This window comes from Lithobates pipiens, unplaced genomic scaffold, assembly GCF_037356315.1.
Source record: "Lithobates pipiens isolate NorthernLeopardFrog02 unplaced genomic scaffold, aLitPip1_a1.2 Scaffold_19, whole genome shotgun sequence".
Classification (NCBI taxonomy): Eukaryota; Metazoa; Chordata; class Amphibia; order Anura; family Ranidae; genus Lithobates; species Lithobates pipiens.
This window is the reverse complement of record NW_027507764.1, coordinates 102,619,175-102,645,948: the sequence shown is the minus strand read 5'-3', so window position 1 is coordinate 102,645,948 and position 26,774 is coordinate 102,619,175. Positions and strand designations below refer to the sequence as shown.

Genomic DNA, 26,774 nt, shown 5'->3' with positions numbered 1-26,774 from the left:
GCCGACATCGTGGGCGCCCTGGGCGGGTAAGTGTCCTTATTTTAAAAGTCAGCAGCTGCTGTATTTGTAGCTGCTGGCTTTTAAAAAAAAAAAAAAAACGGCGGAACCTGTCAGGCTTGACTCAACTTGGCCCAATAGTTATGGCTGGTTGGATTTTGAATTAAGTTGCCTTTTGAACATTTGTGCAATGCAGAATGGTTTCTGCTCAGTCTGCAGTCGCTTTGTTAAAGAGTATCAAAGGCAGAAAGTGACAATGTGTGCGCAAATCTTTCATCTCTGGAGTTGCCGTACAAATAAGGCCAAATCACCTGCTGGACATTATGCTGATTTGATATGACAGGATCTTTCTTCACTGGGAACTCCAGTTTGTACCATAGCCAGTCAGCTTCTGACTGCCCATACTGGGACTTGGCACTTTTCTCCTTGAGTTCGGGGTGCTAGCGATCTTCACTGTGGGGCATTGCCTAGTGCCGCACAACCTTTCTCCTTAAAATGTCCCGGTCTACTTAGTATGCACACGTTGCAGCCCCATTTTATTTCCATTAGTGAGCCATATTTCAGCCAATATTTTTCAATGACTGGAACACTGCTCACTGTCCCGAATGCACACCATAGCTGCTGACCTAGGCTTTTAACCATGTGACCTGGCTGTCATGACCAAATTTGTTTATTGCAGAGTAGTTAAAAGGTAAGCGACTATAATTTATGCAACTCACATTACATGAGAGGTCTTCAAAAAGTTTCTGCACTATTTTTTATATTTAGCAGATTTAAAAAAAAAAATGCGGAAACATTTTGAAAGCTTGTATTTTAGAAGTGTGCAAACGACCACAAGAGGAAGGATGAAAAAAAAAAGAAGCAGAGAAACCCATTATGTATACCAGAAAAAGAAATGGCACAATAAGGACAAATGAGATTTATTGGAAAAAATGTTTTAAAAAAAATCCTAAGGTTGAGAAGTTTTAGTAAGACAACCAGGTAGCCATATAAAAGTGAACCTGGCATGAACATAACAGTAGAAGCCCCTAAAAACCACATCATCAAGTGCAATGACATGTTTAGTTGTTATCTCTAATTTGGACCTCTGCAGGATGCTCGGAAGAGGGGTGCTTGCCAGAGTTTGGACTTGGTACTCGGTTGAAAATTGAATGTATACTTACCAGGGCTCCTGGGTACCTGAAAACCTCTTTGGGGGTTGCGTTTATTTAATATTTTTGTATTTGTTCTAGGTTCATTTTAAATGCAGTTGAAAGATATGATGCCTAACAAAAACAGCATTGCTTTTTCCATTTTGTGCAATTTGATTACTAACTGTTAATGCATTGTACGCATTATTTGTAGATTAACTTGTAATGGATTTGTTAACAGCTGTGTTCAGCATTGCGTTTGAAAAAAGTTGTCCTCTTGTGTACTTAACTCTTGAGTACAAAGTTGTTCCTCGTCTGTAGCATTTGTTATTTAGTGGTTCTTGTGGCATATAGCTTCCCTTCACTGACTATTTGTGGGGTTGGAGGACTTCTCTGTCATGTTAAAAATAGAGATCTGTTACCCAAAGCATTTGCACTGAGCAGACATTCCACGGTCATGCACTCCCTCCAGAGACAGACATCTGTTAGCTGCAAATGTCATGAGCATGACAACCTGTTCTATATATTTAGATTTTACTGTCCCAATCAAGGTCGTCTAAATATTCGTTGTTCTATGTTGTGCAAGTGAACCTGCTGCACAAAAGACAACTCACTTATTTTATTGTTACTACTTCATGTATAAGTTTTCGTTATTCTTTTCCAGATTTTGATAAACTACCTTGAGAACTCTGCAGATGCTATTTTATATTTTTGTTGACCACAGAACGTTGCACTGTAATTGTTGAATACCTATCATGCTTTCCTGTTTTCTAATTGCTAGAGCCCTAGTCTAGAAGTAGTAAGTCTGTTCTTGTGTAAAGGGACTACTCCTCCTCCAAATGTTATCGCTAATAGGTGCTAATAAAGTCTAATAGCTGGCCTATCACTTGGTTTATAGAAGGAGCTGGGCACATGAAAGTGCTACAGCAAAGCTGTGCTCAGGGGAATACAGAGGTCGCCATTTGGAAAATGCTAGTTGCTTTGTGTCATGCCGACCCTCTGTCTTTAAAGTGGTTGTAAACCCTTACAAACCACTTTGACCTACAGGTAAGCCTAGATTAAGCTGTAGGTCCAAGAAATATCTCCTAAACCTACACGGTTTAGGAGATATTTGCCAAAAGACAGAAACCACTGTCTACGGCGCATGCACCGTAGACAGCGGTGCGCAGGCGCACTGAGCGCGCCGCTGTTAACAGCGATGTGTGGAGAGTGGCGGCTCCCGTGCGCATGCGCGGGAGTTACGTCATCGCGCCTCCGTCGAATGACAGCGCCGGAGCAGCGAGACCCACCAAGAAGATGGAGGCTTCGTACCCAAGGGGAGAGCAGTGACTTTGCTGGCTCCTGTGTCAGGTAAGTGACACATAATGGACTACGATGCGATGCATAGTAGCCCATTATGCTTTACCTTTGCAGGGAATCAAAGAGGAAGTAAACCTATCAGGGTTTACTTCCTCTTTAATAGTTTGTCACCATCCTGGAACATGTATGCACCTGTGCTGATGGCCGACCTTCTGGGTTGACAATGCAGCAGGGCAGTGGCTCAGCACAGGACCCTGAAGCTAGTGTAGATGACTGGAGTAGCGGCATCTACCTCAGCGATTTCCAGCTGCATTGGCCAGGTGTGATATGTACAGCAGGTAAAATAAGTATTGAACACGTCGCCATTTTTCTAGGTAAATATATTTCTAAAGGTGCTATTGCCATAACCAATGCAATCCATACATGCCAAAAACTGAAATCAAAACAAATAAGTTCTGAAATTAGGTTATGTGTAATGTAATAAAATGGAAAAAGTAATGAACACGTGAAGAAAGGGAGGTGCAAAAAGGCATTGAAAGCCAAGACACCAGCTGCAATCTATCAGTAATTAGAAAGCAATCCTGCCCCTTATCAGTGCAAATTAATATCAGCTGGTTTAGTCTCAACTGATGGCCTATAAAAAGATGTTTCATTACCAAGGTGTCACACAAAAAAACCTCGTTATTGATAAAAGCAAAGCGCTCTCTCAAGACCTTTGCAACCTTATTGTTGCAGAACATACTGATGGTTACAGATGTATTTCTAAACTTCTAAATGTTCCAGTGAGCACTGTTTGGGCCATAATTCGGAAGTGGAATGAACATAATTTCACCATCATCACGGCCAGGTTCTTCTCACAATAATTCTGACAGAGGAGTGAAAAGAATTATTAGAAGTTTTCCAAAAGCCAGGGACCACTTGTTAGAGAGCTTCAGAAAGACCTGGAATTAGCAGGTACAATTGTTTCAAAGAAAACAATAAGTAATGCACTCAACCACCATGGCCTCTATGCATGTGCACCACACAAGACTCCATTGCTGAAGAAAAAGCATCTTGAAGCTCATTTAAAGTTTTACGCACATTCAAGGCTGTGAAATACTGGGAGAATATAGTCTGGTCAGATAGACCAAAATTGAAGTCTTTAGATGCCATAATAAACACCATGTTTTGAAGTCAAATGGCACTGCACATCACCCCAAAAACACCCCCATGCAAACAGTGAAGTTTGGCGGTGGAAACAGCATGGTGGGGGGTTGGTTTTTTTAGCAGACGGTACTTGCAAACTTCTTGTCATGGAAGGATGGATGGAAGTATGTACTGTACTAAGACATTCTTGATAAAAATCTGCTGCCATCTACCTGGATGATGAAGATGAAACAAGGGTAAACAGTTGCGCAAGACAATGATCCCAAACACAAAGCCAAGGAAACTCTAAATTGGTTTTCAAAGAAAGAAAATAAAGTTGCTAGGCTAGAATGGCCCAGCCAATCATCTGACTTGAATCCAATAGAAAATCTATGGAAAGAATCATCGTTCATAGAAGAGGCCCACGGGACCTTCAAAATTTGAGGACTGTGCGGAAGAGAGGGCCAAAATCACACCTGAACAATGCATGCGATTAGCTTCTCCATACAGGATACATCTTAAAGCTGTCATTACCAACAAAGGATTTTGTACAAAGTATTAAATACATTTCAATTAGTGTGTTTAATACTTTTCCTGGTTTATTTGTATGTGTGGTTTACATGGGTTGTTACTGACATGTGGTGAACATTTCATGTCAATAGCCCCCGTGGAAATATATATATACCGTATTTATCGGCGTATAACGCTCAATTTTTCCCCCTAAAATCAGGGGAAAATAGGGGGTGCGTGTTATACGCCGATTCCCCCGCTGTTGCTAATTTTCTGCCATTCTCTGCGGCTTCCATGTATTTTCGGCCGCACTTGGCTATCTTCGGCCGCACTTGGCCGTTCTCGGCTGCTTTCAGAAAGCCGAAAATAGCCAAGGACGGCCGAAAATACCCGAAAGCAAATGACTGACAAGGCTGCAAATGCAAAGCTGCATACGACTGACAAGGCTGCAATGCAAGGCTGCAAATGACACTGATAAGGCTGCATTGATGGGCATTTAAATGTAAGTTTTTTTTTTTTTTTTTCTTCCCTCCTAAAAGTTTTTTTTTTTTTTCTTTTAAATTCCCTCCTAAACTTGGGGTGCGTGTTATACGCCGGCGCGTGTTATACACGGATAAATTTGGTACCTAGAAAAATGGTGACATGTTCAATACTTATATTTCCCGCTATGCATAGTTACATTGGTCTCAACTGGACCAATGTTTAAAGTGCCAATGCCTGGAATTTTTCTCTATTATTTTATGAGCTGTTTCAAGATACAATAGACTCAGTAGCAACATTTGTCGATGTTGCGAAGCAGAGTCTTCTCTGTTTGTCCAGACTTTTATGTTATTTATGGTAATCTGTAGCCTTTGTACTAAATATACTTGGGTCTGGTTATCTCCACCCAGCATTACTGAGTACAGCTCTCCTAATATTCATGGTTGTGTTAATTCCCCCACACCATCTACAGTCCTAGCAAAATTTTTGTGAATGAGATGTAGGCCAGTTTTGCCTATGCTGGGGAACAAATGTGGAAACTGATATTTCTACCAACAGAAGGTAAAGTCATGCAAAGATCTTACCTTGCGAGTATTGCTAGGTCTCAGCAACACATGTTCAGCATATACCGGTACTTTTATTGATATTTAATTTTATAGTTGAAGCTGTTTTGCATATGTGAATGTAGATTAGCTGTGCAGAACAGAATTTGTTAAATTACAGCAATCTGATATCATAAAAGGTATAACAAACTTTCAGTGTGATGTAAGGAGTAAATACAAGGCAAGTGGTAAAGATAGTATTTTAATATATCGAGAGGTTTAACTTTTTTTTTTTTTTTTTTTTTTTTATCTGGACCCTACTATAAAGTTACAGTAATCTCTCGGATTGCGAGTAACGCAGTTAACGAGCGTTTCACAATATGAGCAATTATTATTTTTTAAACCCTGACTCGGTTTGTGAGTGTTGTCTTGCAAAACGAGCAGGATTCAAGCCTCTGCAGTATGCAGTGCCAGAGGTGGGGGGCGCTAGTGACACTCAGAGCTGTTCGGAGCCACTTGGATGCACTCAGAAATACTCAGTTCCCGAGTATTTCCGAGCGGTCTTCAGCACCCCCCCACCTCTGGCCACATGTGGTACTGCATACCATAGAAGTCAACGTTCAACAAATTATCTTTGTTTCCATTGACTTGGGGAAACTCGCTTTGATATGCGAGTGCTTTGGATTACTAGCATTCTCCCGGAACGGCTTATGCTCGTAATCCAAGGTTCCACTGTACATCGGATTAAAAAAAGTGACAATTAAGGACGCACATTCTACATACTCAGGCTTCAGTCTTTTATCTAGCCATTGTCCTAATGTACCAATCCACCCTATGCCCTTTTGTTGGTAATGCAGTGGTAACCCCTTTTTCATACCTGTTTGAAAAATACTGGAGGCATTCGCAAACACTGTAAGATCTTGGTGATTTTTCTAAAACAGAAAGCCCTTTTTATTTTAATATTAGTACTAGGATGTTCCTCATAGCCACAAGTCAGATCCAGACATGCCTTGGAATTTTGAATCTGATTGGTTCACATTAACCAGAATATGAGAGTGTTATGGCCAGCCCAGGCATTTATAGGCAGACCCACACAATTCACATCTGAAGAAGGCTAAATAATATTACCCCAGATATTTACAGAGACCGCAGATTAAAGCCAAATTAAACTCTGTATTTATTACTACAGTCAGGCTGCCTTTGCAGTAATATATATGTGGTAATGCTGGTAAGAGCAGCGTTCTGCCTCTCCAACTTGCTGCCATCACTTTATTTTTTAACCAGCATTTAGGAACTATATCAACCAAAAATTCACAAAGAGCAGCATATTTATTACTGTTTATGCAGCCAGGCTACAGAGGGTTCAAATGCATTTTAAGAACCTTTTACATTTTTTTTTCAGTTACAGTGTTTTATTGATTTGGAATTGAAGTACAACCATAGGTTGACATGACCGTACTAATATAGATTACAGTATATAATTCTGGCATTTGTCCAACACTTTAAATGTTGATCAAAAATAGTTTATCACATTTCAGAAGTATTCAAGTTGGTGACCAATAAGGAAGACTTACATTTAGGAACAGCATCCTGTATATAGAACTTCATGTCTAGTAGAATATGCAGCAGGTCACATATGTAGGATGGCCAGAGAGAGAGGTCAAAGAATGTAGTGGATATAAGGCAGGAAAGAGTGTGGGAAAGAAGAAAAATCATTTCCATTGAAACACACAATTTTAATGAGTGGTTATATGAACTGTTCAAACCTTCTAATTTTTCTTTTTGGTGTAATGAGCATCTCTCTCTCTCATGAAAGAGAAGCAAGCCTAAAATAGATGGTAGCTTTCTCAAATGACTAAGAACCGTGTTCAGATTGCTGCAACCCCCCCAGCGATGTGACATCCAGAGCTTTTCCACTGGTGAGGACATCCTTTGCCCAGTTTTCTTTTGGTTTTGGGATCATAAGCCATCTTGATTGGCTATGCTGGGGTGATGTATCTGCTGTACATGCATGGGAAATCATACATCATGGCATCTGCCAATATTATACACAGTCATTAAGGCTAACAGTCAGGCAAGAGTCCTTTAGTGCACAGGAGCCATAGTTTGTCTCTTCTTCAATAAAAGCCTTCCTGGTTGCCCCCTTTTAATTTCTAGTTAAAGTTCCATGTAATCTTTCACTGAGGTGAATATGTGATCAGTTGCCATGAGTAACAGAGTCATATCACTTATTACATTGCTGCTTTCCATAGAGCAGGGGTGCTCAACCAGTGCCCTGCAGAGCCCTTTGATGTGGCCCACCACCTCCTGCTCTGGGATTTTAGGTTGGCAAGCCCAGATCCCGGGTTGCCATCCCGCCATCCCAGAGCATCAGAGTGGATGGAGCCGGCACCGGAGGAAGCAAACAGCTGTGGAGAGCAGGAGCCACATAAGCCAATGCTTACTCTATAACGCCGCCTCCTGTCCCAATCAACTTCAATTCTATCCTGCAGGATTGGTGGGCTTTTTGAAAGCCCACTAAAACTCTTGGATTGATTTCTCCATTTTACAGCACATTGGTCTCTCTGCTACTTTGTGAAATGTGTAAATCTGGTTGTAATTAAAGTGGTTGTAAAATCTGTTACACCCCTTTTACCTACAGGTTACCCATAGGTACTGTGAATATCTCATAAATTTGCACAGCGTAGGCGATATTCAGTATATGCTCTGCTGCCGACGTCAGAGCATGCACACTGAAGAAACGGCCTGCTGGTGCTGTTTCTTGAGGACTCGTGATGTAATTGTGGCTCCGCCCAATCAGCGCCGGAGACACGAACTCAGAAGTAACTCCGGTGGAAGATTTCAGCCATGTACTTGGGATTAATAAATGTAAAAAGTGCAGCGCTAAAACCTTTAAATGAATAAAGATCATTGAGTGGGTCACACAATGGTTAGTAAAAACAATGCGAGACTCTAGTGAAATGGAAACACAGTGATTTGATGAGTAAATCAAGAAAAAAAAATTGTTTAAATAAACATAAAGTCAGTAGGTGAAATGAAATATGTAGTGAGACTGAATATTCCTTAAATGGACAGACACCAAATGTTCACAACATAGAGACATCCAAAAATAGTGAACGTTTGATGAGATAATATGTAAAAGTGAGTAGTCCGCCACCAATAGGATGAAGGCTGATGGTTTGAACTCAAAAGGACGTACGTCCTATGAGTCAAACAGGCTTGTATTGGCAAATAGAAATTTAATGAGGTAAAAAAACTCACATTTGAGAAGAGTAAACCTCTTTAAAAGTATGTATAGCTGCAGTGGAGCCCGTACCGACGCATTTAGTCTACATAGACATCATCTGGGGTGCCAGTCCACTGTAGCCATTCTGATTATATATGAAGTTTGACCTCCAGTAATGAGCAACAGACCCATGATGCTTCTTCAAACTCGGAAGTGCAAAATTTGTATTTGCACCTATGTACTTAGGAGGGCCGATGCCGCTTCAGGGCATTGTTCCAAGGTAAGTATTTCATAATGAGCTAGTATGCGATGCAGACTAGCTCCCTATGCCTTTGTCTCGCAGGGTCCCCCCCACCCCTCCAAGGTTTACAACCTCTTTGAAGCACTTTATTGCTTTGTCATTGTTAACAGAGACCACTTTCGATTGTCAGAAATTAAGATTATAAATAGCCTGAGTGTTGAGTGGTGCATAACATGTGAACATAGCCAATGAACAAAAACTCTTCTCCAATCTGTCTCCAGAGACCAAGTTATTCAACCAGTGGGAGAAAGTGAAGACAGGCTGTCAACAAATTGAATGCTAAAACACACGTCCACCCCCTACCAAAATGTACCATTACTTTCTACATACTTCTGTAGCCAATGACATATGCCTCTAGAAGTGTTTTGGGAATGGAAATTAGATCTTCGCTATGATCTTAAAAAAAAAAAAGTGCATTATTATTATACAGGTTTTATATAGCACCAACAGTTTGCTCAGCTCTTTACAACATGAGGGCAAACATTACAGTTACATTACAATTTGGTACAAGAGGCATCAGAGGGCTCTGCTCGTTAGAGCTTACAATCTAAAAATATGTATGCGTGTGTGTATATATATTCACACAGAAGCATTGTTTAGTTTGCAGATTTTGGGGCAGGAAAATTAACCACTTCTGGACTGCCGCACGCCAATGTACGTCCTAACTTTGAAGACGGATATCTTTGTTATGGCAGCTGCTAGCTGCCATAACCCTGGTATCTTCTTCGGTGGGCGGTCTGGTTTCCGATAAGTCTTCTCTGTGGCAGATTCACCACGAGATCACTCTGCTGCTTACCGGAGCCGTCAGTAGCGACGGAGGCGATTGGATACTTCTCCTTCCTGGGTATGGAGACGAGTAAGGGGAGGTTGGGCCTCCATCCATCCCCTTACCATTGCAGTGCCGAAGCAATGTCAAAATGGTTACGTGATCCTCTCCCCAGTGGCCACTTTCAGGGGAGAGGAGCGAGTTCCCGCATCGGATGGAATGCCTGGTTGGTGACATCATCCATAGGCTTACTATGGTCCATCCGTTGGCAGCACTCTTTCTTCTCCTCTGAAGCCGGTTGCTGGAAGTCTATTATGTGACCAGACCGAAGTGCTCTGAGAATAAGCAAGTAAAAAAAAAAAAAATAATCTTCCTTCTACTGGGTACATATTATAGGTGTTATAAGGAGGGTGGGAGCCATTTTAAGGTTCGTTAGTACCTGGAATTCCACTTTAAGTATAATAGGACATAAGCTTCATGCTGATGTCAATGAGCTGTTATTTTTTTTTTTCTTCACTTCTATGCGCTTTGCTTCTAGCTTCAGGTTGAGCTTTTTCTGCTCAAGTCAAGATTGATGACTGAACATTGGGTGTGAGTCACAGCGTTTGAATTTTGAGCCTTTATTTTTCAAAAGGTTGGCTATAAATTATGGCCACATAACAGCTGACCTACTGATATATTACATTGTGTATGTAAGTTTGAGTCTTTCTGAGAAGCAATAAGTATCGTGTGACAAATGTGATGCTTGAACAGATTTCAGGGCAGCTACATTTTATACAGTAATTTTTGTTATGCTTTTTTCTTTTAAAAATTTTAGATTCAAACTTTTTTGAGATTTACCCTAGTGCCAAACTCTACTGGTTTGTTTTGCTTCCTAATAAATATCTATTGTATACAGTAAAGTGCTGGTGTGCTGTAGCAAATAATTGCGCATATATCAACATGTGCATCAATTCATGTAACATATTAAAAAGCCATCAGTATATGGAAATAAAAAAACTAGATACGGCACACCAGCACTTTACTGTATACAATAGATCTTTATTAGGAAGTGCAGCAAACACCAGTAGGATTTGGCACAAGGGTAAATTTTACCATTAATGCTGTAACATCCTAGCAGTGAACAATTCTTGTATTTTCCTTTTACCCACATGCACATTTTGGTTTTCTTTTTATTCAACATTTTATCTCAATTTGTATTTGTCTTCTGATACCTTGCGCGAGTGACACTTGTAACACATTAGCTTTTTTTGAGATTTCCCTGAAATATTTTATTTTGTTTTTCTCTGCCACCTCATCAATCGCCACTGCCAATCCTGCTGGAATTCTATTTTAGTGTTTGATCTACTGATAGTGTTTGATGTACTGTAGAATCCTTTGAAAAAGTGGATCCTTTGTCTGTCATTTTATGTTGTAGTGGTGGCAACAATGTAAATTTTTAAAGTATATTGGTGTAATTTTGCCACTGCAGTCCACTGGACCTTAGAAAGCCAGCATGACATTCAACCATAAGATGGGAACTTTTCTGCCTTTCTCCCTCTCTAGAAGGTGTCTTCTCCATTAGAGTCTTCAGGAAACTCTACAAAACACAAGGAGATCGAGGTACAGATTGTGGAAGTCCCAGAAGCCACTGTAATTGGCACATTCAAGTGGTGAAATGGAAACATTTTGTCAATGGGTTTCTCAGACTTTTAAGGCCAATAGATATCTGACTCCAAAAATAAAAGATGCACTCATACAAGGGCTATATCATGGCATGTGTGTGGCTTTTATATGTGCTTCTCTTGTCCTCTGTGTATTATCAGAATTAAGTGCCCATCAAAAAGAAGTGTCTTCACCATTAATGAGAAGGGTTCTGAGTCTGTAAGTGTTTGATCAACTGTGGCTTCAAAGGAGATTTGTGATCTTATTTAGCCCGTTTTTTTTTTTTTTTTTTTTTTTTTTTTTTTTTTTTTTATTGTTGCATGTTAAGATCAATATGTTACAAATAAACTGACTTCCACGATGGGCTTCAGCTCATGCTGTGAAGAATTACATCTCTGAGGAACTTGGGCCTTTCTGGCCATACACTGAGCGATTTTTGGCTGGTTCCTGATAAGCCAGATGGCATTTGCTTAATGGGTAGCAGTATTAGGGTTGACAGAAGTCAATCCTTCAATTGACATTTGTTGAAGGAACCTGCTGAAAATTTTTGGCTGAACAGTGACTGCATTCATTCAGTTGCACTTGTTTGGGATTTATGACAACTGCCACCATGGACTGTCAGAATACAATAGCCCAGCAAGGGGATTTGTCCATCTGCACTGTTTAGAGTGGATGGGGGGAATATGTTAGATTCCTTTCATTCAGTTCTCGGGGTGAACAAAAAAGGTGTGTAGCCTTATTTGTCCTTTTTACCTAAGACTAATATAATTTTGTTATTCTCTGACCTGTTTGTCCTGTGGTTGTCATAGAAAAGCAGATTGAGGCCAGTGTCCAGACTTCTGTTTGCCCTGGACTTTCTCTTATAGAATTTCAAGATGTAGTCAAGCCAATTGCAAGATATAATCTTGTTGTTTTATGTGCTACATTCAGGCCTCCTAGTGGCTGAAACTGCCTGGGAAGCTTCTCGTGGAGCCTCTAGTGGCGCATCTGTATAAATGCTCAAAACACCTTAACTGGTACATCTTCATTAGAAGGAACTTATTTTCATACCGTGATGCTGCTCATATTTTTCCCTGTGCAGTCCCAACAGTCCTAAAGAGATATCCCCTCCTCTACTTGTGACTACGTTGTTGTTTTTGTCAGTACGTGGTTAGTCATTTGGAAGAAAGATTTCGATTGGTCAGTAGTTCACAAATTGTAACTAAAAACCCCAGCTATTTACCAGCCACAGACCAGTATGTCACTTGTAACATATGTATGTCACTTTAATGTCTACTACTTGACAGTGTCTCCCTAAATGTGGAATGTATAGATTTGGTTCCTTAAGAGGAAAGAGGGTACTGAGCTGCAATTTACCTACTAACCAGAGGGAAACTGGCTGCAAGACTGTGCATTACTTACTGCATTCCTCAGTTTAACAGATTTTTTTTTTTTTTTTTGTGCTTGCTGAAAGTGTCTTGTCTGTTCCAAATTCTATGATTTTATTTATTTTTATTTTTGTATTTTAGATTGTTTCCAGTTTCAAGACTACAACCTCTCGGGCGATCTGCCAGTTGGTGAAGGAGTATGTTGGGCATAGAGATGGGCTTTGGGATGTCGGTGTTACACGAACACAGCCAGTGGTTCTGGGCACAGCTTCTGCTGGTAGCGTAAATTACATTAATAATGCGTTTTGCATAGTATGTAGCATGCCAACGACACAATATCCTGTATCTAAACAAGCTGAATGTACAATGAACATTTTTTTTTTTTTTTTTTTTACAGTTTCATGATGGGTGATTCTTTTAATTTTTCAGCAAAATATTATTTATATCTTTAAAGTGGAAGTAAACCCATCGATTTAAACAGTTAAAAAAAAAAAGGCATGCCGGAATGATACCTGCACTATTAAACCATCCAATGGCTGGTGTCATAACGAATCACATGTGCAGCACCATAGCAGTTGAAGGTTAAACAGAGGCAAAGATGGCAGCTTCCTTGGCTGAAAACGATAGGGGAGTTTACTTCCACTTTAAAGCAAATCTGTGCTTTCTCAATGCAATGTAAAGCAACATGTTGGCATTGAAGCCCCCTTCCCAGGAGCTCATAGGTCTGTCCAGTACCCGGTACTTGTTAAGGAGTACGTGACTTACTGCTTTGATCACATCTAACCGTGCGGATGCTTGATTGCCAGTTTGGTATTGTCACATTTTGATGTGTACAAGGTCCTCGGCTCTGCATAAGCTCTGACTAGAACATTAGGGAACTTACACAGGTTCCCTTTCCCTTTTTCCTAGCTGCTGAATGGCATGCCAGGAAAGCAGAAAGAAGACGAATATAAACTGTTGGGAAGGGAAATTATATTTGAAAATTAAGTTTTGAGATGCAAACACAGAAACATGCAAATATTTTTAAGGCATTGTTTAATAGCATCAATTCATCCCATGCTCTTTTATTGGGAATCTCTTGATCCTGCACCATGTCTGTTCATGAACATACACTACTGTATAGGCTTCTTGCTGCCTCTCACAAAAAGCACAATTAACCACTTGCTTACTGGGCACTTAAACCCCCCTCCTGCCCAGACCAATTTTCAGCTTTCAGCGCTGATGCACTTTGAATGACAATTGCGCGGGCATACAACACTGTACCCAAATGAAATTTTTATCATTTTTTTCCCACAAATAGAGCTTTCTTTTGGTGGTATTTAGTTACAGCTCGGAGTTTTATTTTTTGCTAAACAAACAAAAAAAGATGCAAAAAAAAAAAAAAATCATGTTTTAATAGTTTGTTATAAAATTTTGCAAACGGGTCATTTTTCTCCTTCATTGAAGTGCGCTGATAAGGCGGCACTGATAGGCTGCATTGGTGGGCACTGATGGGCTGCATTGGTGGGCACTGATGGGCTGCATTGGTGGGCACTGATGGGCTGCATTGGTGGGCACTGATGGGCTGCATTGGTGGGCACTGATAGGCTGCATTGGTGGGCACTGATAGGCTGCACTGGTGGGCACTGATAGGCATAGTTAAGGCGGCACTAATAGGCACAGATAAGGCGGCACCGATGGGCACAGATAAGGCGGCACTGATGTGCAAAGATGGGCACAGATAAGATGGCACGGATGGGTGGCACGGATAAGTGGCACGGATGGGTGGCACGGATGGGCACTGATAGGTACCACAGATAGATGGGACTGATGGGCACTGATAGGTGGCACTGATAGGTGGCTCTGATAGGTGGCACTGCTGGGCACTGATGGGCGGCACTGCTGGGCACTGATGGGCGGCACTGCTGGGCACTGATGGGCGGCACTGGGGTGCAGCACCTTTGAGGCAGATTGGGTGGCACTGTGGGTGGCACTGTGGGTGGCACTGTGGGCACAGACGGGGGGCACTTACTTTTACTTTTAGTTATACTTCAGGATGGCACTGCGGGAGGCAGGTGGGCACTGGCAGGTGGCATGTGGTGCCTTGCATTGCTGGCCCTGATCGGGACTGATGTCCCGATCACGGCCGCCGGTGATCGGCTTTTTTTTTTCCTCCTCGCGCTGTCAGCGCGAGGAGGAATAATAGCCGATTACCGGCTCCGTTCTATCACATGATCAGCTGTCATTGGCTGACAGCTGATCACGTGATAAGGGGTCGGGATCGACCCCTTGCATGGATCGGCGATCAGGCGAGTCTCATAGACTCGCCGATCACAGAGCGCGCCGCGCGCGCCCCTCAGGGGGCGCGCAGGCCGCTCGTAACCGGGACGACGTCAATAGACGTAGTCCCGGAAATCTAGGTCCGCGCTAATGCCGTCATTCGGCAATAGCGCGGTACCCAAGTGGTTAAAAGAAAATGCCAGAGCTAGGATGATTTTTTTATTTTTATTTTTTCCCGTTTTTGTTGAAGCATTATATCGGTACAATAACCAGGTGAAAATTACCTGATTACCTGTGTCATACCTGGAACCGCAAGTATGGATTTCTTATACCAGTAGGCCACATAAAAGACCTATTTTGGTCTCAGAACTCTGCCTAGGTATTCCTATCAAGAGCTCTAAGTGCTGATACAAGCAGTGAACTGACTCTTGGGAGGAATCACACAAGTGTTAAAATGCCTTGATGGTTGGATATCAGTCTGGAGAAATGGGCATTCCGATGCAAACTACCATAGGTGAAGCCCACACATGATGCTGAGCTTCCATGATTGAAAGAACTGAAGTCTAATATTTGAAAAGGTGAGGGCCAGGGACATTATGATTGGGGAGGAAAGAGCTAGATAATGCTGGACATCCTCCATCCAAATAATGAGGCAGGCTCTATCTGACATGCTGCAACTTCTGATGAGAAGATCACTGTGTGCAGTTAAATCTGAGTAAGCTATAAAAACAATATTGGTACAGGAGATGAGCTTATACAGCTGTGCAAACCTGCAAGTAAAGCTAAAGTTCAATTTTAGAATATGCAGATTAAAGGTTCAGTCTTGGCACGCGTGAACTTTAAAATATATATGAAAACAAAAAAGTTGCGTTTTTACTTCCTCACTAATTTTCACAAAGTGAATATTCCCAAAATAAAATGATCAGATATTTCTGCTGCTATTTATGCCATCTGCTGGTTTAGAGTAAAGATGCAGCCTAATGTTGGAGACATTTATTTTAACCTGCATACACCTACTTCGATTTTGTTAGGTTGTCTTAGTTGAGGGCTTTTGTGTTCCTTTAAGCCCACTCTACTATAATCTGTGTATATTGTCTTATTTTGTAGCGCCAAAGAGAAATTAATACAAAATCAATAGTTGAGTCTGGTATTCAGACACAGCTGTCTAAACTCTACTTTGTCATGACACTCAGTCCCTATGTTATTGACAAGACTGAGAGAGACAGACAGCTACATAGGTTCCCAGCACTACGCAGCCATTTGTTATCTTAAACCTAAACTTGCTTCACTTGAACTTGCCTCATGCAAAGATTAAGTCCATAAGAGAGCTGTTGCGGATTGTCGGGTCAAAAGGCAATCCCTCCAATCACCTTTGCATGAGGTTGCTAGGAAACATGGTAGCTTCATTCAAAGCAGTTCCCTATGCCCAGTTCCATTCAAGGCTGTTGCAAAACAGTATCCTGTCTACTTGGAATAAAACAATTCAAGCTTTAGACTTGCCAATGCGGCTGTCCCCAAAGGTGTCCCAATGCCTTAGTTGGTGGTTACTAACCCAGAATCTGCTGAAAAGAAAATCTTTCATACCATTTATCTGGAAAGTGGTAAGGACAGATGCCAGCCTTTCAGGCTGGGGAGCAGTATTAGAAAAGACAACTGTCCAGGGACATTGAACAAGAGCTGAAAGAACCTTGCCCATCAATATCCTAGAGATTCGCACAGTGCGTCTAGCTCTAAAGGCCTGGACTTCCAGGTTACGGGATTGTCCTTTCAGGATCCAATTGGATGATGCCACAGCTGTGGCCTATATCAATCACCAAGGGGGCACCAAGAGTCTCTCAGCGCAGAGAGAGGTGAACCATATTCTAACTTGGGCAGAAAGGAATGTTCAGCAGTCTTCATTCCTGGAGTAGAGAATTGGCAGGCGGACTACTTGAGTCGCCAGCAGTTATTCCTAGGGGAATGGTCTCTTCACCCTGACATTTTTTGGGCTGTTTGCCAAAGATGGGGGACTCCGGATGTAGATCTTCTAGCGTCCAGATTCAACATGAGGTTAGTGAACTTTGTGTCCAGGACAAGCGCTTCACTCGCATGTGGAACAGATGCGTTGGTGACCCCGTGGGATTAGTTCTCACTGATCTATGCATTTCCCCCTATTCAATTGCTGCCTCGACTTCTTTGCAGGATCAAGCTGGAAAGAAAGCTGGTAATTCTGGTAGCACCAGTATGGCCCAGAGGGTCATGGTATGCAGAAATCGTAAAGATAGCAGTGGAGGGTCCATGGTCCCTCCCTCTATGGCCAGACCTACTCTGACAGGGGCTGATATTCCATCCTACCTTACGATCTCTAAATTTAACGACTTGGCTATTGAAACCCACATTCTGAAGAAACGTGGGCTTTCCGGGTCAGTTATCTTGAACCTGATTGTTGCAAGGAAACCAGCTTCCAGAACCATATATTATAGGGTCTGGAGGGCTCATGTTTCCTGGTGTGAATCCAAGGGTTGGCACCCTTGGCAATATATCATAGGCAGAATTCTTGCCTTTCTACAATTGGGGTTAGAGATAATGTTGGCCTTGAGTACTATTAAGGGTCAAGTCTCAGCTTTATCGGTCTTATTTCAAAGACCGCTTGCTACACATTCTTTAGTCCAGGGTTTTATACAAGGGGTGATGCGGCTTAATCCGCCAGTCAAACCTTCTTTGAACCCTTGCAACTTGAACTTAGTTGTGTCAGTGTTACAAAAACAGCCATTTGAACTGGTGCGGCATATTCCCTTAGTCCTTCTGACAGGGAAGTTGGTATTTTTGGTTGCTATATCCTCTGCAAGGAGGGTTTCAGAATTGGCTGCTCTTTCTTGTAAAGAGCCATACTTGATTATTCATGAGGACAGAGTGGTGTTATGCCCTCATCCAGGCTTTTTGCCAAAAGTGGTTTCAGGTTTTCACCTGAACCAAGATATTGTCCTGCCATTGTTTTTTCAAAAACCATGTTCCAGGGAAGAGAAGTCACTACATTGTCTTGGTGTGGCGAGAGCAGTGAAAAACGATTTAAAGACAACTGCTCAGATTAGAAAGACTGATGTCTTATTTATTCTCCCAGAGGGTCCTAAGAAAGGACAGGCAGCGTTGAAATCCACTGTCGCTAAGTGGATTCGGCAAGTTATAATTTAAGGGGTAAGATTCCCCCTTTACAAGTCAAAGCACACTCTACCAGGGTGTTTAGTGTTTCTTGGGCAATGCGTCACCAGGCCTCTATGGCCCAGATCTGTAAGGCCGCAACTTGGTCTTCAGTGCATACATTCACCAAGTTTTATCAAGTGGATATCGCCTTCGGGCGCAGTTTTCTGCAGGCAACAGTATAGGTCCTCAAGTCTGAGGGTGCCCTGCGGGTTGTCTCTCCCTCTCCTCAACTAGCATTGATATAGGACGTCCCATTAAGTTATTAACTTGGGCTCTGTGTCCCAGGATATACGATAAAGAAAATAGGATTTTTTATAACAGCTTACCTGTAAAATACTTTTTTTTTTTTTGTACATCATGGGACACAGAGGTCTCTCCCCTCTTTTGGGTTTTAAGTATATTGCTTTGCTACAAAAACTGAGGTATCTTGGAAGGAGGAGGGGTTGTATGGGGAGTGAACTTCCTGGATTGGGTGTCCATCACCTGAAGGTTCCTATATACCCATTAAGTTATTAACGTAGGCTCTGTGTCCCATGATGTACTCCAAGAAAAGGATTTTACTGATAAGCTGTTGTAAAAATCCTATTATTTATTCCCCTTGGGCCTCTCTGTATCTAGGCAGTAGAAGTCTCACACATGTAGTATCCCCATACCTGGGAGGAGTTGAACGTGTATTGAGGTGTAAGTGTCAATATACCTAGATTGTATGTTGGAAAACAACGTAAAAAAACTCTCCTCTCCATGCCTCTTAGTAAATACCTTGGACAGTCTGTTTTTAAAATATTGGTCATTTTTGGGGTGTTTGTAATGTCCTGGCATTTTAGTAACTCAAGCAATGAGATAAGAAGTCACTACTACATCAGGGTTGTTAAATTTCACATATAATATACACCTTAAATCATGGAATTATTTTAGTGAAAATGAATGCTAAAATGCATTGCTGGAGGCAGTGTGGTGTCTTTTAAATATTTAAAGTAGCTTTTACCTGTACAGACTACCAAACGAGAAAAATGGTAACCTGCACCCTTTTCCAAAGATGGCAGACTAGAGGTGGTCAAATGGAAAACAAAGTGAGAGAAAATAATGCAAATGTTAAAGCTTTGTGCTGCTCCATGTAACCTTGATGTCCTAGTGCCATTATAGTAAACAGGGCCATCACCACAAAGGATCCAAGAATCTCCCAGGCTGCCCTGCAGCTATTTATTAGGGGCCTGGTGATGACTACCCTGTAAGTTTAGTTTGAGGAACTTGCATGAACACTAGTTTCCTTTAAAATAATTTATTTTTTCATATCCATATTTTTTTATTTTGTTTGTAAGCCATCATGTATTTGTTTTTGCAGATCACACAGCATTACTTTGGAGTATTGAAACAGGAAAATGCCTTACCAAGTATGTTGGCCATGCTGGATCAGGTAAAAATATAAAATGAAATTCTATGGTAATGATGTGTTAACCGTTAAGTAAAACTTCAAAAAATGTTTAGTTGCTGGGACAGGGATTAAGGAGGACATTTTCCCTGTATGGACACAGATTGTAACCCTCTTCCCATTTCCATCCAGAACTGGAAAAAAAACAGGTTTAACTGGAGTTTATAGTACATTTGAAACATAATTGCACCAGTAGGGTCAGGTGCATGCACTAAGCTAAGCTTGGGGCCCTGGTTAAAGAGAACAAGGGCCAGACTGCCCAGTGCCTGTCTTGAACTTATTTTCTATAGCCAGACCCCATCCTCTATCGGGCCAGATTTAAAGGAGGCAGAAGCTAGTAAACACTGTACAAACTAGACTTTTTGCTTTATAAAGGTTCTCTTATGTTTAATTGATGCAGGAGATGGGGAGAATGGGGTACTCATATTTGATACAATTTAAAGTGGGAGTTCCGCCGGTTTGCGGTTTCACTTCCCAGGTCCCTACTGCGCATGCGCAAGTCACGCTGCTCAATAAGGATGGTCCCTGCTGTCTCTGGGATCCGTGTGTTTCCCAGCAGACAGCGGGGGGCCCCGCAGGAAGTGGCGTAATAGCCGCAGAATCTGCGGCTATCTATGTCCGGAAGTGGGTGCAGATACCTGTATTATACAGATATCTGCATCCCCCTCCCCCCTGAAAGGTGCCAATTGTGGCACCGGAGGGGGGGAGGGTTTCCGATGAGCGGAAGTTCCACTTTAGGGTGGCGCTCCGCTTTAACTTGTTCTTTAACCACTTCAGTACAGGGCATTTTCACCCCCTTCCGGCCCAGGCCAATTTTCAGCTTTCAGCGCTGTCACACTTTGAATGATAATTACGTGGTTATGCAACATTGTACCCAAGCGTCAATTTTGAAAAACACAATACTTATTACTTTTTGCTATAATAAATATCCCATTTTTTTTTAATATATATATATATTTTTCCCTCAATTTAGGCTGATATGTATTCTTCTACATATTTCTGGTAAAAAAAAAATCCCAATAAGCCTATATTGATGGGTTTGCGCAAAAGCTATAGCATCTACAAAATAGGAGATAGATTTGTAATTTTTATTATTCATTTTTTATTTTATTTTTTTACTACTAATGGTGGTGATCTGTGACATTGTGGCGCACAGATCAGACGCTTTTGACACTATTTTGGGACCATTGACATTTATAAAGCGGTCGATGCTATAAAAAATGCACTGATTGCTGTATAAATGTGACTGGCGGGGAAGGGGTTAACACTAGGGGGCGCTGCAGGGGTTAAATGTGTGTCCTGGGGAGTGATTCTAACTGGGGTGGAGGGGAGGAGACCGATCGGTGTTCCTCTGTACAAGGAACATACGATCAGTTCTCCTTTCCCCTGACAGGACATGGATCTGTGTGTTTACACACACAAATCCACATCCCTGCTCTGTAATGAGCAATTGCGGGTGCCCGGCGGACATCGCGGCCGTTGGGCATGGCATCGGGTCCCCAGTGATGCAGCGAGTGCGCCTGCTCTCCACAATGCCGGGAAGGTATATGTGGCCTGCCCGGAGGGAAGAAGGGTTCCTGCCACCGTCATTTTACTATATGACGGTAGGAAACTGGTTAAAAAAAAAATCACCTGGACTAGTTCTTCCCCAATGTTGTTGAAAAATTCATGCCAATGCATCAACCACAGATAATAAATAGAAGGAAAATAAGTGAGGGAATGTAGTCTGTGAATTATGAGTTTTTTGACCTGCTATCTAAACATCTAGCCTGTTTCTGACTTGTAAAATGCATTGTGCCGTATGATTTGAGGTGCTCAGTGGAGTTGGTAATATTTGCTCGGAGATAATACAGGGGTTTGGTGCAATAACCTAGCAAGGTTTTCAAGTTCTCAATCCATTTCTTTAGTTTAGAGGTAGGGCCTAAATACTGTCTATATATAAACTTTTGTTTTCATTGTTACAAAGCAGCCACGTTTTTATTTTTATTTTTTAAAGAAAGTTGGGTAGCAAAATGTATTTTTCTTTTAAATTAAAGGAACAAACTCTAAAACATTTTAAACACCTTTGGTAGTTAATTAGAACATTTATTTATACAGATATATAGTATATCATACATTAGACCTAAAATAAAGGTGAGTCTGAAGGAAGACGCAACAAAGGTCTTTGTGCTCTTCTTCAGAAGGGGGGAGAACTGAGGCCTGTGCATTTACATTTGTGGCTGTATTAGTAATCGATATGATACAGTGAGGGGAAAAAAGTATGATTCCCTGCTGATTTTGCCCACTGACAAATGATCAGTCTAGAACTTTAATGGTAGGTTTATTTTAACAGTGAGAGATGGAACAACAAGAAAAAAATCCTGAAAAAACGCATTTCAAAAACATTATCAATTGATTTGACTTTTAATGAGTGAAATAAATATTTAACCCCGTTGCAAAACATGACTTGGTACTTGGTGACAAAACCCTTGTTGGCAATCTCAGAGGTCAGACGTTTCTTTGGTTTGCACACATCTCGGGAGGGATTTTCAAATCTGGTGCTTTCGGTTCTACAGAAGCCTCCATTTGAAAATATTCGAGAAATTCCCCTGCTCACTCTGTTACAGAAGGTAGCTCTCTTGGTGGCGATCACTGCTGCTCGCAGGGTGTCAGAATTGGCAGCACTATCCTATCGCATCACCCTACTTGGTGATTGATAAGGACAAGGTGGTTTTTTGTCCTTGCTTCCAAAAGTTGTTTCTGATTTCCATTTAAATGAAGACATTGTGTTGCCATCCCTGTGTCCCAGACCGAAACAGCCAAGGGATTTTGCCTTACACACCTTTGATGTGGTTTGGGTTTTCAAGGTGTATTTGGCGGCCACTGAGTCCTTTCAGAGGTCAGACGCCCTGTTTGTGATCGTGGACAGGCCAAAGAAGGAGCTGCCTGCTTCCTCGGTGACAATTTCTAGATGGATCAGAGAAACGGTAACTCGGGCCTATTCTGTCAGGGGCCGGGTTCCTCCCTTACCGGTGAAGGCGCACTTTACTCAGGCACTGAGTGCCTTCTGGGTCTTCCGTCATCAGTCATCAGTGATGCAAGTGTGCAAGGCGGCCACCTGGTCGTCGGTGCACACTTTCACAAAATTGTACAAAGTGGATGTACTGGTATTTGGGGATGCCTCTTTTGGCTCAAAAGTTCTGCGGTCTAGAGGGTTTTTCCCTCTCATGAAGGGGTTTTCTGTCTGTTCAGGTTGAGCTCCAGGTTTTTTTTTTTTTGTTAGCTGCTCCACCCATCATATTTGGCACTGCTTTGGGACATCCCTCTGGTTCTGAATATGGAAGCGCTGTGTCTGTTAATGAACGAATGATAAAATAGTACTTTGGACTTGCCATAAAATCATTTTCTCAGAGTTCATTGACAGACACACTCCACCCCTCTATGGAGTTTTTAAAGCTTCTGACACTGCTTGGGACAAAACTGAAGGCCTATAGCAGAGAGGGGGGTGTATATCACCTAGGACTGCCCAGGGGCGTAGCCAAGTCTTTTTTCTGCCTAGTGTCCTACACCTGTAGGGGGCGATATAACCCTATGGTTCTGAATAAGGAAGCACTGTGTCTGTCAATGAACTCGGACAAATGGATTTTACGTCAAGTCAAAAATCATATTTCACTCATTAAAATGCAAATCAAATCATAACTTTTTTGAAATGCGTTGGTTTTTTTTTGTGGATATTTTTGTTCTGTGTTTCACTGTTAAAATAAACCTACCATTAAAATTATAGACTGATCATTTCTTTGTCAGCGGGCAATCTTACAAAATCAGCAGGGGATCAAATTTTTTTTCCCCTCACTGTGTTATATATATAAAAAGTATATAATTATATGATGATTTTTGTAGGATATTGCTGTTTGCACTAGTTTATTGTTGAGTCCATATGCAAGCAACTCTGAATTCAGCTTTTTATTAAAAATCAAATGAAAAGGAAAGTATTTACCTGCCATGTGCTTTTCCTTATCATTGTTCTGTGTTCTTTGTACTGTGGTTTAATTTTGAATATTGTGCTCATTAAATTTGTAACATTTTAACTCTTTAGTACTTTGCTTTCTCTGGATAATTCAAATGTTTTTTTTTTATTCTGCAGTAAACTCAATAAAATTTCATCCCACTGATCAAATTGCATTAACAGGCAAGTATAGCAGTTTTAAATCATTTGTAAAAATTGTTAAAGTTGACTTGTTGCATTAATGGGATGGGGATTGGGGTAAAGTGCTTCAAACGTGCTCATATATTGGAACGGTTTCACCCATCCAAATATTTATAATTTGGTTTATTTAGTCTTGTAATCCATGTAAATCCTTTTATATTTTATTTTTTTAAGATTTTTTTATTGGGTTTAAAGACAAACCTACATACAAAGGAAAATAAACTTTGGTTGTTCTTTTTGGTATACATAAACAAGCAATACACTCCTTCAGTCAATAAACAAATATCAATTCACTTATCTTGTGCGATTTATTATGTGTCGGCCATTCCATAAGGCCACGCAGATCGTGTCTATATGCTTAAAAATGGATTTATGGATTTTGCAAGGGGAGTTAGCCAGAACATACAATAACTTCGGTAAATATATAATTTTAAGGGTGTTGGCCCTACCCATGAGATCCAGAGGCAAATTCATCAATTGCTTGGTTTGTTCTTGTAGCTGAGTTAATAAGGGACCTAGGTTATTAGCAATGTAGGAAGATAGAGGTATCTGTACCACAACTCCCGAGATACCTAAAGGAGGACACAACCTGTAGTCTGGAGTCCAGGTGAATCTAGGGGATCCCAGCGGGATCCAAAGGAAAAATATTGGACTTATCCCAGTTCACCCGGAAGCCAGAGTAGTCGCCTAAAGTGTTCATGTCGGAAAGCAGAGTGTGAAGTAACTAATGAGTATCAGACAGATATACCAGGGTGTTATCCGCATACAGTGAGATTCGTTCCTCTATGGTAGCAATGGGAAGACCCTTAATTAAGGGGGAGGAGCGGATGCGTACAGAAAGAGGTTCCATAGCTAGAGTGAAAAGGAGGGGTGACAATGAATACCCCTGCCTTGTGCCCCTAGTAATTGGGAAAGAATCGGTAGCATGTGAGTTAACTGATACAGCCACTGGGGAGGTATAGAAGAGTCTTATCCATGCTATAATGCGGGGGCCAAAACCATATAGCTGCAGCACCTGAAAGAGATATGGCCATTCCACACTGTCAAAGGCTTTACAGGTGTCTAGGGACACGATGGCATGGGTGGAGGGACAGTCATGGGATATTGTATATTGTGGAACAGTCTGCGAATATTCATTCTAGTAGCTCTACCAGGTAAAAAACCTTCCTGATCGCTATTGACCAAGTTCGCAACCACAAAATTCAGATGAATGAATGAATGAATTAAATACTTGTATAGCGCACAATGCTAACTGAATCGCCTCAAGGCGCTGTGGCGAGCTTTGATCATCAGCTAGAAGAAGGTCTTGAGTTTTTTCCTAAAAGCCAGGTGATTTTCTTCCAGGCGAATGTTGATTGGTAGAGCATTTCATAGCCGAGGACCTTGGACAGCAAATCTCCGATCCCTCTTGGAGTTATACTGGGCTTTGGGCACGACGAGGAGGTTTTTGTTGGCTGATCGAAGACTGCGGTTTGGTGTGTAATGATTTATTTTCTACATTAGGTATTGCGGAGCTTCTCTATGCATGCATTTGTGGGTGAGGCAAAGGGTCTTGAACGTGATCCGATTTTTTTATCGTTAGCCAATGTAAGCTCATCAGCGAAGGAGCGATGGATTCCCAGGGTTTTTTCCCTGTTATCAGTCTTGCCGCCATGTTTTGGATTAGTTGTAATCAGGCAAGTTGATATTGTGGTAATCCTATGTAAAGCGAGTTTGCGTAGTCCAGTCGTAAATTAATGATTGTTTCAACTACCACTGTTTTGTCATTCTTTGGGATAAAAGGGATGAGTCCTGCGTAGCAGATGGTGAGATCCACTGACTACTGCTCCTATTTGTGCATCCATTGACATTTGTGCGTCTAAAATAACCTTGAGACTCTTGGCCTTGGTCTTTGGGGAGATAGTCTGCCCAAAGACGGTGGGTGGATACCAGGAGGTTTTGGTTGCGGGATTACGATTTGTCTGTAAGATAAGAAGCTCTGTCTTTGATTGAGTTGGAGGGAGTTAGTGGTCATCCGGTCCTCTATTGATTTGAGGCAGTTTTCAAGTTGTTGGTGGTGATCTTTTTTTCTATTGATCCAGAAATAAAGTTGCGTGTCGTTAGCGTAAGAGTGGAAGCAGAGGTCTGAGCGTCTGATGATTTGGAGGAGTGGGCGGATGTAAATGTCGAAGAGAACAGGTGACAAAGGAGAGCCTTGGGGGACTCCGCAGGTGACTGCCCGGGATTCAGAGAGGAATTTTCCTAGTTTCACTGTCTGTGACCGATTTCCTAGGAAGAACGCGAACCAATGGAGATCTCCGTCTTGGACTCCGGCTACTTCTGTGAGGCGGACGAGTAGAGTATTGTGGTCTACTGTATCAAACGCTGCGCTTAGGTCTAACAGTACGAGGAGACACGGCTCTGTCATCCGCTGCTTCGAGGGCGTCGTCCCAAATCTTAAGGAGTGCTGTTTCTGTTCCGTGACCCGGGCGGAAGCCTAATTGCAGTGGGTCCAGGAGTTTGTGAGTATCCAGGTGGAGTTGTAGCTGATGTACTAATGCTTTCTCCATGATCTTCGAAATGGTGTTGAGGCTCGTAATTGGCCTACAGTTGTTTGGGTCCTGAGGGTCCAGGTTTGGTTTCTTGAGTAGAGGTTTGACGATGCCTTGTTTGAGGATGCTGGGAACAATCCCTTCTTGGAATGATCGGTTTATGAGGTGGGTTATGGTTGGAGCCACGATGTCGGAGCATTCTTTCAGTAATTTTGTGGGGATGATGTCAATTTGAGGTGCTGTCACGAAGTTTGTTAATGATGTTTTCTGTCGTGTCTGCGGTAATTGGGGTTAGTGAAAATTTTGGCGGTTGCGGCATGTTGGTGCAGACATCCTCTTTGTGTATTTGCTGGCTGAGGTTGGATGGTTTCTTCTGACAAATTGATTCCCTGATGGTTTTGACTTTACCGATGAAAATATCCGACAGTTTGTCACAGTAATCCTGGGATTCATTTTCTGGAGGTTCTAGGCACACTGAATTCATTGATTGATTGACTAGTTTAAACAGTTCCCGAGGTTGGTTTGTGACCGCTGAGATTGTAAATGCGAAGTGATCCTTTTTGGCTTTAAAGATTGCTTTCCGATAGTTCTCTTTAAGACCTTTGTAGTTAAAGTGGTTTTCCTTGGTGGGATTTCTTCTCCATGTTCTTTCCGCTCTTCTGTGTTCTTGTTTTAGTAGGGAGAGTGAGCTATTAAACCATCCAGAATTTTTCTTCCTGATGAGAGCCCTGCGTTTTGAAGCTACCGAGTCTGCTGATTGCAGTAATGCCCTATTCAGGGAGTTGAGTGTTTCATCCGCAGA

The 26,774-nt window shown here is 41.7% G+C and overlaps 1 protein-coding gene across 3 annotated transcripts in view; it reads left to right on the top strand.

Annotated features, from left to right (window-relative positions):
* WDR37 (WD repeat domain 37) overlaps positions 1-26,774 on the top strand; it is a 284,920-nt gene that overhangs the window by 166,337 nt on the left and 91,809 nt on the right. For all 3 annotated transcript variants that reach the window (XM_077491119.1, XM_077491118.1, XM_077491120.1), the window contains 3 exons: positions 12,529-12,664; positions 19,169-19,240; positions 23,379-23,423. In XM_077491119.1, coding sequence (XP_077347245.1) covers positions 12,529-12,664; positions 19,169-19,240; positions 23,379-23,423 — 253 coding nt within the window. The remainder of the gene's footprint in view (positions 1-12,528; positions 12,665-19,168; positions 19,241-23,378; positions 23,424-26,774) is intronic.